At 43.8% G+C, this 13,452-nt stretch overlaps 1 protein-coding gene across 3 annotated transcripts in view; it reads left to right on the top strand.

Moving 5' to 3' along the window:
• Positions 1 to 13,452, top strand: part of CAMK2A (calcium/calmodulin dependent protein kinase II alpha) — a 109,356-nt gene that overhangs the window by 55,544 nt on the left and 40,360 nt on the right. For all 3 annotated transcript variants that reach the window (XR_014004590.1, XR_014004591.1, XM_081180761.1), the window contains exon 4: positions 12,145 to 12,199. Coding sequence is in view for 1 of the 3 variants with exons in the window: in XM_081180761.1 (XP_081036887.1) it covers positions 12,145 to 12,199 (55 nt within the window). In the remaining 2 variants the exon portion in view is untranslated. The remainder of the gene's footprint in view (positions 1 to 12,144; positions 12,200 to 13,452) is intronic.

The raw sequence follows: 13,452 nt of genomic DNA on the forward strand, positions 1-13,452 counted from the left end.
GTAGAGATAGGAAGAAAAGCGGAAACCCTATTCACAAAATAGATCTTATCACACAATTAAAATATGCAAACTTCTAAAAGAACAACATATCAATATCTGATCCTTTATCCTGTGGTCAGGTGGTAAGTATTTTTGCCAAAAGTTTTAGAACTCAAACCATTACATGCATAACACAATATATTTGTGTGTGTGTAAATCACAAGCAACCCTAAGGTGTTCCCCAAACAATGGTGGAATGGGTCACCCTCATGCAAGGGTAGGGGATCTGTAGCCCTCCACATGTTGCTGGACTACAACTCCCATCATCCCTGCCTGTTGGCCATGGTGGCTGGAGCTATTGTAAGTCCAACAATATCTAGAGGGCCATAGGCTTCCCCACCCCTCCAAATGCATTGGTTTCAGCATCTGATGCTGTTTGTCTTTGATCACCTTGCCTCTGTCTCCCAAACTACCCAATGTCTTTGTGTGTGGTTTACATGGGTGTCATGGAAGCAATGCACACAGAAGAATCATATCCATACATCCAGGATATGATGCCAGTTGCACTCCAATGTGCTGTATACACCATCAGCTGCAACATCTGTGATATAGGAACCAAGGCTAGACCAAGATCTGTCAATTTCAGTTCTCCCAGATTTTCATTTCTCCAATCTCACATTCAGTTCTCTACATTTCTTCAATTTGTGATTTTTATAATAAAAAATCCCCATTAGAATCCTTTCTCTTAACAAAAAAACATTTTTATGCAAGTGTTTTCCCCTAATATGAGGCATTTTTAACGTTATTTTCACCAATATATTAATTTTAATGCATGTTTCCCTTGTGAGAGCCAGTGTGGTGTAGTGGTTAAGAGCGGTAGTCACGTAATCTGGGGAACCGGGTTCGCGTCTCCGCTCCTCCACATGCAGCTGCTGGGTGACCTTGGGCCAGTCACACTTCTTTGAAGTCTCTCAGCCCCACTCACCTCACAGAGTGTTTGTTGTGGGGGAGGAAGGGCAAGGAGAATGTTAGCCGCTTTGAGACTCCTGAAGGGGAGTGAAAGGCGGGATATCAAATCCAAACTCTTCTTCTTCTTCTTCTTCTTCCTCAATAGCATGCATATTGTTGGGTAAACATTGACTGGAGAACGACACTGCAACATTTGGAGAAGTGCAAATTTCAGAGAATGGCTGTGTTTCAGCTCCCGTATTGTTTCGGAAGGTGTGAATTAAGTAGCTTTCCCTTTAAATGCAAACTGAATCAAAACTCCCCCCAGCCCTACAAAACAACCCTAAGGTAGGAGATGACTGGGCTGGAGAAAAAGTGTTGGTACTTTCCCTTCTTTTCCTCAACTCCAAAATGTACTCCATCTGTGTGAATCGCTGCACACAGCTTGTAATCGAGCTTGCAATAAATTGTGGAGTGCTGCAGCCATGGCTTTCCTATTTTCTCAAAGGGATGGAATAGTTAACATTGCTGACATCTGAATTCACATCTCTGGCATTTGAGTTAATCCCACACTGAAGAGGAACAGGCAGTTTATGCCTCTGAAGACAATTGAGAGTGACACTCTGCAGACTCATTCAGTTGCTTTACATAGCTCTTATTGTGTGCATTTTCTCTGCAGCCATAAAACCTTCACACGCACCTGCACACCCTTTTACAAATGAAAACCAAGATTACGTAATTGGAGTGAGTGTTCAATATCATTAGATATGAAATTGCCCTTTTGTAGGTCATTCCTCTTCATTTTTATTCATAGTAGACCCATAGAAGTTAATGGACGTGGTAAAGATGGACCCATTCATTTCAGTGGGCCTGCTTTGAATACCACAGTTTTTCATTTTTGTGTCTGTTTTCTTGCACGCAGCATTAGCTTTCCCTTTTGTTAGGGTGCTCAGATGCAAAGGAGAGTGACAGGACTCCTGTGTCGTCCTCTACACTTTTAATATTTTATGTTAGAAGAGGGATGCTGCTTGTTCTGCAGGGTTGGAAGAAAGCTACTTCTTCTGCATTTCCCGTTTTTATGCAAATGTCACAGGCTGCATATACATTTAGAACACTATTAAAGCACACCCACACACACACCTGGGAGTTATAGTTGTTAAGGGTGCTGGGAATTGTAGCTCTGTAATGGGTAAACTAAGGGATGCGGGTGGCGCTGTGGGTTAAACCACAGAGCCTAGGACTTGCCGATCAGAACGTTGGCGGTTCGAATCCCCATGACGGAGTGAGCTCCCGTTGCTCGGTCCCTGCTCCTGCCAACCTAGCAGTTTGAAAGCATGTCAAAGTGCAAGTAGATAAATACGTACCACGCCGGCGGGAAGGTAAACGGCATTTCTGTGCACTGCTCTGGTTTGGCAGAAGCGGTTTAGTCATGCTGGCCACATGACCCGGAAGCTGTACCAATAAAGCGTCGGCCAATAAAGCAAGATGAGCGCTGCAACCCCAGAGTCGGTCACGACTGGACCTAATGGTCAGGGGTCCCTTTGCCTTTACTTTAATGGGTAAACTACAGTTCTTAGCATTCTTGGTGTGGGTGTGGGTGGGTGTGCGCGTGGGTGTGCGCGCACTTTAAATGTATGGTGTATATCATTAACTCTAATCATTTCACTGGGCCATCTGATACCCTATTAGGGTTGCCAACTTTTCAACGAGCTGAGCCGCTGTAACGCTGCTTTTGAACAGCTGCTTGATTTTCAGAAATTAACAGATATATATATATATATATATATGTATATATACACACACACACACACACACACACACACCATGGAAATAAGGGCTGCAACCTACATTTCATTTCCATATTGAAAAAGCTTCACTTGCTGATTTTCAAAGCTGCTGTTAAAGGCACAAGAACAGGCTGTGCCATGGTTCCCTGTGTCATCTGGCAACTCTGCCCCCTGCTCCTTTTTTGCCCTTCTCCCTGGAGACACAGATGTGAGCTGCATAGAGTGGCAGTGCTTCTCTGTGGGAACAGACAGGATTGTGTTAACAGAGCAAGATAACTGAACAAGACCAATCTGGTAGCTATTTATACCCAGAAAGCCATTCTCTCCTCTCCTCCCCTCACACCCCCACTGTTCACTGCTGCCTGGAAACTCAGGAGTACAGTTCCCAATGAAAGCAGCACAAACAGGGTAATTATCTACTGATGATCTAAAATGAACCAAAATGCTGCAGGCTGGAATTAAAGAGGGGAATTGATGCTGCCAGGAGGAGCAGAGTGATATCTATGGTGGCACAGAGCCATGTGCAAAGGGCTGGACCCCTGGCTTCTGGGGCTGGGTTGACCCTAGTTTACGAGACGCGTCCTCTGTGTTGAATCTTCACTTTATTGAAAATTGTGAGGAAGGCAATCACTTTGACTCCACCCTGTCTAAAACATAACAAAAAGAGGGGTACTCTATGAAGGGATTTGTCCCTTTCAAACTACATAAATAAGTAAACATAAAATGATAATAGCAAAATAGATTAATGTTATCAATCAGTTTGCTGTCTTATGCTTGTGTAATGTTCATGCATCCTGGTCAGTGCAGTAGGGTGTCAAAATAGGCTCCTAACTGTGGCCCAACATTCCTTGCGTCCTGCAAAGCTTACCCCAGCAGCCTATGTGTTTTCACAATTCCCTGCTACAGGAATGCTGGAGAGCTTCCTTGCCCAAGGCTGTAAGTTGGTAAGCAGCAGTCTTGGGTGGAAGGGAGGACTAGGTCCTAGCCCAGGCTTCCTCAACCTCGGCCCTCCAGATGTTTTTGAGACTACAATTCCCATCATCCCTGACCACTGGTCTTGCTAGCTAGGGATCATGGGAGTTGTAGGCCAAAAAACATCTGGAGGGCCAAGGTTGAGGAAGCCTGTCCTAGCCTGTTTCATCTAGGTCTGTAACTAGCTTTACCATGGTTGCTTATTCCCTCCCTGCAGCTGAATTCCTTCACTCAACACATAATTAGCTAATCTTCCTTACAGTGTTGCTGAGGGGAGAGGGAAAAAATGTAGTCTTGGTTCATATGCTGGATTCTGAATGCTCAGAGAGGCATTTTGTATTGCATCACCTGCACCTATAGTTAAGCTTAGTTTTGGATTTATGGTTGAATATCTACTGTAGTCATTGATGAATGGGTCCCCTGGCATCCCTCCCCCCCCCACTTTAAAACGGCTTTGCTTTAATCCAGGTGGTCAGTTCTAGAGTCAAAAGGCATCGCTCTAAAGTGGTCTCCTTTATGCTTCGGTGGTGTTGTGTGTTAAGGAGTCGTTCTGTTCTGCTCTGCCTCTAATTATAACAGTGAAGGTCTGGTGTGCCTTTTCCAATCCATCTATTCAAACCTTTTCATGCTCATTGAATAATTCAGTTGCTCGCTATTCATAAAAGAGGCATGCCTTTTATGCAACTGCATTTATGTTGTGACTTCTAGAAAGATGGAGAGCTGAAAGCAGGCGAGCAATTTGGACCCTTCCTGATGGAATGAGTGGGAGGTTCTGGCTGAGCAGAGCAAGAAGCAGAGAGTCCTTGTTTTTCTTCCCCAGAACGACTCTTTATTGACTGGAACAGCTCTTCAAGGAGTCTCATGATCCCAGGGCCTGTTGGTGGACGAGTCTGAATAATCTCTTAACAGAGGCTTTGCAGTATTAAATCCCCATAAGTCTGCACTTTCTGAAACAAGGCCTCCATGGCCCATGATTATTCAGCTGCCTGTTCTGGACTACAGCATTTCCAGGGAGGGCTGGGAAGGTCTCCTGCCTGAAACACAGCAAAGCCACTTCCTGTGTGACAGCTAGGTAGACCAATTGTCTGACTCCGTACAAGGCAGCTTCCTATGCATGCAGCCCAACCTGGAGATTTCAGGGATCAAACATGGAACCTTCTGCATGTGAATGTTCTGCCAAGAGCAGAGGTTCTTTTAGGGTTCAGACAGGTTGTTCCTTGAGAAACAGATTTTATCTATAGGCAGGATGAGAAAACAAAACACGGAACAAAGAGCAAAGAGCAAAGCAAAAGGCAGGCAGGTCCATTCTGTTGCTGGGAACCCCCTCAGAACAACCATGGTTGGACTCACTGGCATGCAATCAGTGGACCAGGGGGACTAGGCGAGTGCCCTAAATGTTCCCCTGGTGCCTCCCTCCCAAAGCCCAGGAAGCTTCTGCCCAGCTCAGGGAAGGAGGTGTGATGCTCTGATGGGTCCAAGAGCCCTCCCAACACCTTCCCAAAACCCACCCAGCTTTGGGAAGGAAGCAGGAGGGCCCCAGCATCATGTCAGAGAACTGGCTCCTCCTTCCCAAAGCCTGGGAAGCTTTTGCCTGGCTTAGGGAGGGAGGCGCAATGCTCATGCTTGCAACACTGTCCCCCATTGTCCTCACAAGCTGGAGCCTCTATGAAAAATTTCACCACAAGCCACTGGTACCTTGTAAGCTGGCCTTTGCCTTTGCCTTCTGAGATCTATTGGAGGACACTGTGCCTGATGTATTATGGTGCTCAACTGGTTCATTGTTTTTGTAAGCTGGCTTAGGAGACATTTTAATTAAAGGATCCAACCCTCCCTCACTTTATCCCAGCGGTGCTCTATCCCAGCTATCACTTTTCTCCTAGCCCAACTCAAATACTGGAGAGAGAAATCAGACAGAGAGATTAGAGAGGATACAATTAAGAGAAAGACTAAGATGGTAGACTTGGCCAGGTGAACCAAAGGAGATTTTAGGTGGCAATTAAGTAACAATGTGAGAGTTGCTTGCTCCTCTTCCATGGACACATATATAGGAACATTCATGTCTTTGGATGGAGGGCTGAATTTTAATAAGTGCAATCAGGAGAGAGGTTATCATCAGAGTGAGCAGGTAAGGCATTATCAAGAGACAGATAAATTTAGGGGCAGTAGTTCTGCAGGGCGGAATGGGTGGAATAGATATCCTAGAATTAGAGAGAGGTCAGGAGTCAAAGCCACGTGGTGGAACAAAGTCTGGTTTCGACAAAGGATGCCACTTAAGGTTGTAAAGTGGGTGGGGATAATTAATGGTGATGGCTCTGCCCATGTAGTCCTCATTTACAAGCACATAACTGCTGCACGTGTGAATAGGGCCTGCCCAGGTAAATTTTGTCCCTAAACCCTCCTGCACAGCACACTCTTAAAACCAGCAACTGACTAGTCAATTAATCAAAGCCATGATAGCTCTTCTGCAACTTCCTTACCTGAAAAACTATACATGTATAATAGCAGGCATCTCTGTGTCACGGTGGTGAGCTCCTGTTGTTCGGTCCCAGCTCCTGCCCACCTAGCAGTTCAAAGTGCAAGTAGATAAATAGGTACCACTCCGGTGGGAAGGTAAACGGCGTGTCCGTGCGCTGCTCTGGTTCACCAGAAGCGGCTTAGTCATGCTGGCCACATGACCAGGAAGCTGTCTGCGGACAAACGCTGGCTCCCTCGGCCTATAGAGCAAGATGAGTGCGCAACCCCAGAGTTGTCTGCGACTGGACCTAATGGTCAGGTGTACCTTTACCATGTCTTGTATACAGATATGTGTATGCTGTCTCAGCTCATCCTGATGTGCTTAGAGCACCCAACTTGGTCATTTTTAGGGCGGGGGGGAATCCTTCTCTTCCTTTAGTGTTCAATTAACCAATCTGATTTAACCAACATCACTTGAATGGAATAGCTGGCATTAATTTATTGAGGTGTGAAATCCAATTATGGAACCATTTGGTCCTTCAAGAGAGCATAACAAACTGAATCTATGTAGAGACAGCTTCTGGTGCCCTTCTCTCTCTCTGTCAAACCCCCCCCCCTGTTTCCTTTCTAATTCTTGTGGCAAATTGGGATGGAGGAGGAGGAAGGACTTTGACATTGCCTGGTGAGTAAGCAGCTGCTTGTAGGGTACATTGCTGTTAGCATGAAGGAACAGCTCAGCCTCTTTGCTTGGGACCCGAAAGGACCCGTATCCCAGGCCAAGCACTCGCAGAGCATACTTCATTTCACGGATATAATTCCACAGCCCTTGAGCCAAAAGTAAGGAAGTAACTAGGGCCAGTTCAATACATTTTGCCGTGTGAGGCACAGCACAAGATGATGCCACCCCCTTCCACATACAGAAGTCAACTGGACTGGCACAGCATGGTCCACCGCAACTGAAAGCAGCAGGCCACCTAAGGGGGCACCAGACATGCACAGAGCATAAACTATGGAATTTGCTCCCACAAGAGGTAGTGATGACCACCAATTTGGGAGGCTTTAAAAAGAGGATTAGACAAACACATGGTGGGTAAAGCTACCAATAGCCACTAGTCAACAATGCCTATGTTCTATGACCACTGCCAGAGGCAGTATGCCTCTAAATACTGTTTGGGCAGTGTTGTTCTGCTTTCAGTGGTTTACCACAATGTGAGAACAGAGTTTTGGACTGGGTAGGCCTTTAGGCAGGTCCAACAGGGCCCTTCTTCTTATCTAGATAAAGGTAGGTAGCCATTTTGGTCTGCCGTAGGCGAAACAAAATAAAAAAATTCCTTCCAGTAGCACCTTAAGAGACTAAGTACGTTTGTTATTGGTATGAGCTTTCGTGTGCATGGCATGCACACTTCTTCAGATACACTGAAACGGAAGTCACTAGACCCTTATATATAGTGAGAGGGTGGGGAGGGGTATTACTCAGAAGGGTGGTGGGAATGGGTGATTGGCTGATAGGTATGGTTAACCTGTTGACCTGTTAACGACTGCAATTGGTCTTACAGGAAAAAGCAAGGGGTGAGATGGCTAAAAATAGCTTTATCATGTATAATGAGGTAAGAATCCAATGTCTTTATTCAGACCAGGTCTCTCCATGGTTTTAAGTTTGGTAATCAGTTGTAATTCAGCAACTTCTCTTTCCAGTCTGTTTCTGAAATTCTTTTGTAATATGACAGTTACTTTGAGATCTTGTATAGAATATCCTGGGAGATTGAAGTGTTCTCCTACTGGTTTCTCTGTCTTGTGATTCCTAGTGTCTTCTTACCTGTTCTTCTGTACCTCTTCAGTGTTCCCTGCCATTCAGCATTCGCTGCCAGAAGCAACTGCCTCACTGTGCCCCAGAATTAAGTGTATACTGGTGCTAGCAGGACAATTCTAAACCCATTAGCTCAGCTGTACTGATCAAGACTTACCTTTCGGTGGAGGTATACAGAGGAAGACTATGACTGAAGACCAAAGTAGACAGAAGGGACATGAGGCATGGTTCTCATTGTTTGGCCTCATATAGGTTTGTTTGTTTTGTTTAGAAAACAGCAACAACAAACGATTGGTGTGGTGGGGAAACATTATGATTACATCAATTTATTAACATTTCTATTAAAATACCAACAAAAAAGAGGAAGTAATAACTCTTAGCACAAATGAGGGAAATTGGGTAAGCACATATCTCTGAAAGTTAGCAGCAAAATGCAGAAGCCAAAGATGAAAAATAAAACAAATAGATAGGAGTAATGGCCATGCCTCAAATCTTCAAATACACAGAGGTGGAAAGAAAGAAAGAAAGATTCATTCAAGCATAGCAAAACCCATCATTCTCTGAAATAATGATGTGATAATTTTGAATGAAAATGCCATAATAAATCTCACAGCAAGTTCAGTGCAAATCAAAACTAGATGGCAACATTTTAACAAAGGTTGTGATGTATTTATGATAACTTTGAAAAATAAATTTCATGTCAAACTTGCAAGGGGACAAAGATGAAGTGTTGCAAGGGGAAGCATAAAGTATTACAAGAAAGACTCCTTGCCAGAGCAACAAGAGGGCAGATTTTTATTCTTCTCTCATCTCTGCCCTACCTACCTGTCTTTCAGGTACTGGCACTTTGTTTCTTCTTTGTCCTGCATTCTGCTCATATGTCATTGTTCCTCACCATGTAATCTATTAAGAACACAAGACATAAGGACAAAATAAGAGCCATGCTGGATCAGGCCAGTGACCCGACTAGTCCAGCATCCTGTTCTCACCAGGTACCTATAGGAAGTCCGCATGCAGGACTTGAGTGCAATGGCACTCGCCTAGGGTGCCAACTTGAATAACGTATTTGGGGTTCCTGTACGCCCTGCCTCACATAATCACTCACAATACGTGGCACATGCACACCATTTAAATGGCACTTTCCATCAACTTTGGAGCTCCCGGCCCCCTCAAATATTTTATAGGAGGGGCAAAGGGACCTTGGTCACTAGGAGTTGGCTCCTGTGGCACTTGCCCCACTTCTGATTCCCAGAAACTTGTATTTGGGGCATTTATAGATCATTTTAGACTGGCACTTCACATGTATTATTTCAGTATTCCTTAAAACAATCCCCTATATTGTAAATGGAATAATTTTGCGGTGAGAAGATGACTTGTGGAGTTTTTAATTTTATTTTTAAAGAACATTTTTTCATTAGGCAACATCAGCATCCTCTTTATCCTGGCGTTTTTTGGAATTATGTTCTAGTGGGTAATATTAAATGTTTAAAGAAATATGGGAAGTAGAGAGGTTACCTCCTTCAAAATCAAGAATGACATGCATGCCTCTAAATTATGTGGATCTCTTCCTCTGACTGTTCATAATAACCATTTCTGTTATTATATGAAACAACTCATATTCTTCTTGTTAAGGATTCTTTGGGTGTCTTCCCAGGCTTCTTGCAGCTGATTGTTAGATTGTTCTTACATTTGGAAATGTACCTTAGCACAAAATAATTTTCTGGTGATAGCAGGAATCAGATAACTGGATATTTTCCAAAGGTTATGCAGAAGTTGTGATTAAAATTTCAGTAGCTGAAATTGCTCTGCTTAGATTTTTCATAAATACATATAAACCCATTTCCCCCCTCTTTCGTTTCTCCCTCCATTTTTTTGCCCACCATTGGGAATATGCATTTACACACACACACTTTTCAGAAATATCTCATCATTCTAGAACATACTGAGATTAGATTAAATAGTAATATTTAAATATGCATGGGTCAAGGGATATTTTGATAATGTGCATTTATCTAAATGGCATTGTGACATCCCAAACGATTGACTAATCACATTTTGAGCAGCAAAACCAGGCTGCAGTAGTGCAAACTCTGTACTGCAGAAGATAATAACCATTTCTGTCAAGTTTACATCTGTGGAAATCGACTGTAATAATTCTTGTCAATTTTTCATCTAAGGGCTATTTTTTTTCATCACAGTATTTTCCCTGATGAGAAAAAGCAAACCTGGTGAAATTGTCTCTTCTATGCAACCCTTAAAAGTGCAGCAATATTCCTTTCAAGCCTTCAGAAAAAAAATATAATTGTTAAATTTAAGCACAGGCCCAAAATTGTGAAAAATATAGAATGGATTCCCTGGAAGTTGTATGTGTGAAGTCTCACACAGAGAACATCAAGGCTCTTCCAGCATGTTTCTCATTCCATTCCCGGTCTTTTGCCTCCAGTTGTGGATGATGGAGGTGGAGTGTTCCCTCAGCTATGGAAGCTATCCTTGGAGGATGCCAGGATAATTTGATATCTGGCACACAGTAAGGAGGGAAAGGGTCACAGGGAATGCCATCACCAAGCGAAGCCACTAAACCCTGCCCTGCCTGCCAGAGTACTGTCTTAGCAAGACTGCCTGTGCAGCTGTGTTTATCAAGCCAAGCAAATGGCAGCAATCTTTGGGATATGGGGATATGGAGAAGATATTAGGCATTGAGAGCAGGGCGAAGGGAGATATAGAGAGGTTGCTGTCACCTGGGCTGGGGCATCTACTGGCTGTTATCAGCTGCTGGGTTCTAACTGTACAACCCTGAATAGTGGGAAGAGTCACCTTGGTCAACCGTATGATTTATTTTTCCCCTTTGAAGAATTTCAGCTTTCACCCTAATCCTAAAATGGAAATCTGTCGGATGTTAGTGTTTTAGGCTGCATAGAATTGCAGCCAGTTCTCAAAATAATATAAACTTGGAATTCCCAAGCTAGGCCTGACTCATTCTAACAATGGCTGGCCCAAAGCCTCAGGGAAGTTTATAGTCGGAGTGAGATGCCGTCATCCATTCCCTGTTGAGTCTGCACGATCTAGCAGCTAGAGGTAAATGATGTGGTTTTTTTGTGGGGTGGTGGTGGTAAGATCACAAAGCTCTTGTTGAAATATCATACACATAAGGCATTGGCAAGATTTTTTCTAAAAAAATGCATCTAATTTACATGGAAAGGGTAAATCAGAATTAAAGGGAGAAAACAACACAGACTGGCATTTTGATGACAATGATTTCATATGAATGCAGTAAAAAAAAAATCCAACCTTGTATGCATGAGATGCACCGATCCCACAATAAACATCTGTTGTTTCCCTGAACATGGATGAGATATGGGGAATGGTGGATTCCAACTGCAGCAGAGTCCCTGGCAAAGCTGCCCGATATTTCATCGAGTGTCCAACAATCCAGTTAGCCATCAGTGAGCTGAATGGAGAAACAAATGTACTTGGCTCCACTGTGTAAGGCTGACAAGTAATCCAGGCACATTATAAACAAACAAACGAGCACTTTAGCACATCCTCAGCTGAAAAGCAAATCCATTCAACCCACACCTGGGCACACACACAATAGGTCCCATGAATTGGCCCGTAGTCTGCCTTCTTTCCATTGAAACCCACTGTTTCTTTTCTCCCTCTTCCGTGTTATATCGAAACCATTGTTTCTGTTACTTGACGGTCTGCAGTCATAAAGACCTTCGGCAGAAAAACGGCAGTGTTTGCCAAGGTCAGTAAAGTCGACTTCAGCGATCAGAAGATACTCCCTGGATGCATGTATGTTGCAGAAGGTTTACCTCCTTTTCAACATTTTGAAGCATTGAATATGTGGCAAGATGGGGAAGGTTCCCAGGACATGTTCTGAAGGTATATGAGGCCGCCACTTTGATAAAGCTAAGTGGGCCTGGGTCTGGTAAGTGCTTCAATCAGTGGCCCTCTGGGAACCACATGGATCTCACCTTGGGTTCAGTGATGGAGGAAAGGCTATCAATGTCAGAAAATAAATACATACATGAATATAGGTAAGGTGATGTGTGGTTCCACTTCATACACTTGCAGCCTGCATTGCACTAGGGAAGTATTTCAGCTCAATGGACCAAGGTGAAAGACCAGTAGATTTACCTCTGAATATAATAAGTTTATTCTGGCTGGTAACCTGTTCCATTTTTGTCTCTGCAGTGAGGCTTCATGACAGCATATCAGAGGAGGCACACCACTACCTGATATTTGACCTGTAAGTAATGGCGGGACATGAATAAATCTTCATATGCATGTTAAGTACTCTGTGAATCATTACGGGAGCATTACCTCTCAGGACACACGCACAGTTTGAGAGCTACTCAGTCCAAAGTGGACTTAGATCATAGAGTTTCTCCACCCACCTACTGAAAAGTGAACGTGGTGTGATGGAGCCATTTTTCCACATGCCTCATGCACACATTTTCTGTCTCTCTACCATCACGAGGCAAACAGATACTTTGGAATGAGTCAAAACCCTGCAAAACCCATTTGACAAGAGACAAATAAATTGGTATGTAGTGCATCACAGACAATGGCTCTGCCAAACAACCTTCAACTTCCTTAAAAGCTGTCTCCAGGTTAAGTTGGTGCCCTATCACAGTTGGATATCAGTGTTGGGTAGCTTGTGTCCAACCCTTTTAGAAAGCAGAGCAGCTAAGTGGCTTGGATTTCGCAAAGCGTTTTGCAGCATCCAGCTTTAAGAGAATTAGCACTACTCTTTATGCAGATCAGCCCTTCAAGCTTCTTAGAGCAACAATTAGCATATTGAATGTGAAGTCCCTGGAGGACCAGCTGCTCTTGCACTGTTCTCCAAATCCTTTAAGAGATCCTGCCTGGCGCTGCAGTTTTTCTTTGTTACTCCTTTGAGACAGAGGGGTCTGGCATCCAAGACGGCGCTGATACATCTCCCGTTCCAACCTGTTCCTTCTCAGGCGGCTCTTAATTTCTCCTTCCTATCCAGCAAGCAAAATCACAGTAGGAATGCTCCATGAGAAATTCTAGGCTGGTGAGGAAGTAGTGAGGTTGGCAAGGTCACTTGAGAGGGGATTGCTGTTCTGCATGCTTAGCATATGGCCCACATGAGGCAAGATATTAAGATGACAAAGGGGAAATGGTGAAAGCCCATTTCATCATTTCCTCCAGAATTACAGTCCTACAGTTTGCAGAATGAGGCTAAAAAATCTGATAGGATGAATATCACTGCTAGCTGTGGTAGAATAATAGAATTATAGAACTGCATAGAACTGCAAGGGACCCTGAAGGTCATCCTAATCCAACCCTCTGCAATGCAGAAATCTCAACTCTAGCATCCATGGCAGATGTCCGTCCAGTCTCTGCTTTAAAATCCCCAAGGAAAGAGAATCCACCATTTTCCCACCATCCACCATTTCCCCACCATTTTTCCATCAGAAATTTCTTCCTCCAACCTTCTGCATACGAAGTGTGTGCTCAGAACTGTTTTCACTA

Source organism: Podarcis bocagei (genome assembly GCF_964188305.1).
Source record: "Podarcis bocagei genome assembly, chromosome: 2".
NCBI classification, from domain to species: Eukaryota; Metazoa; Chordata; class Lepidosauria; order Squamata; family Lacertidae; genus Podarcis; species Podarcis bocagei.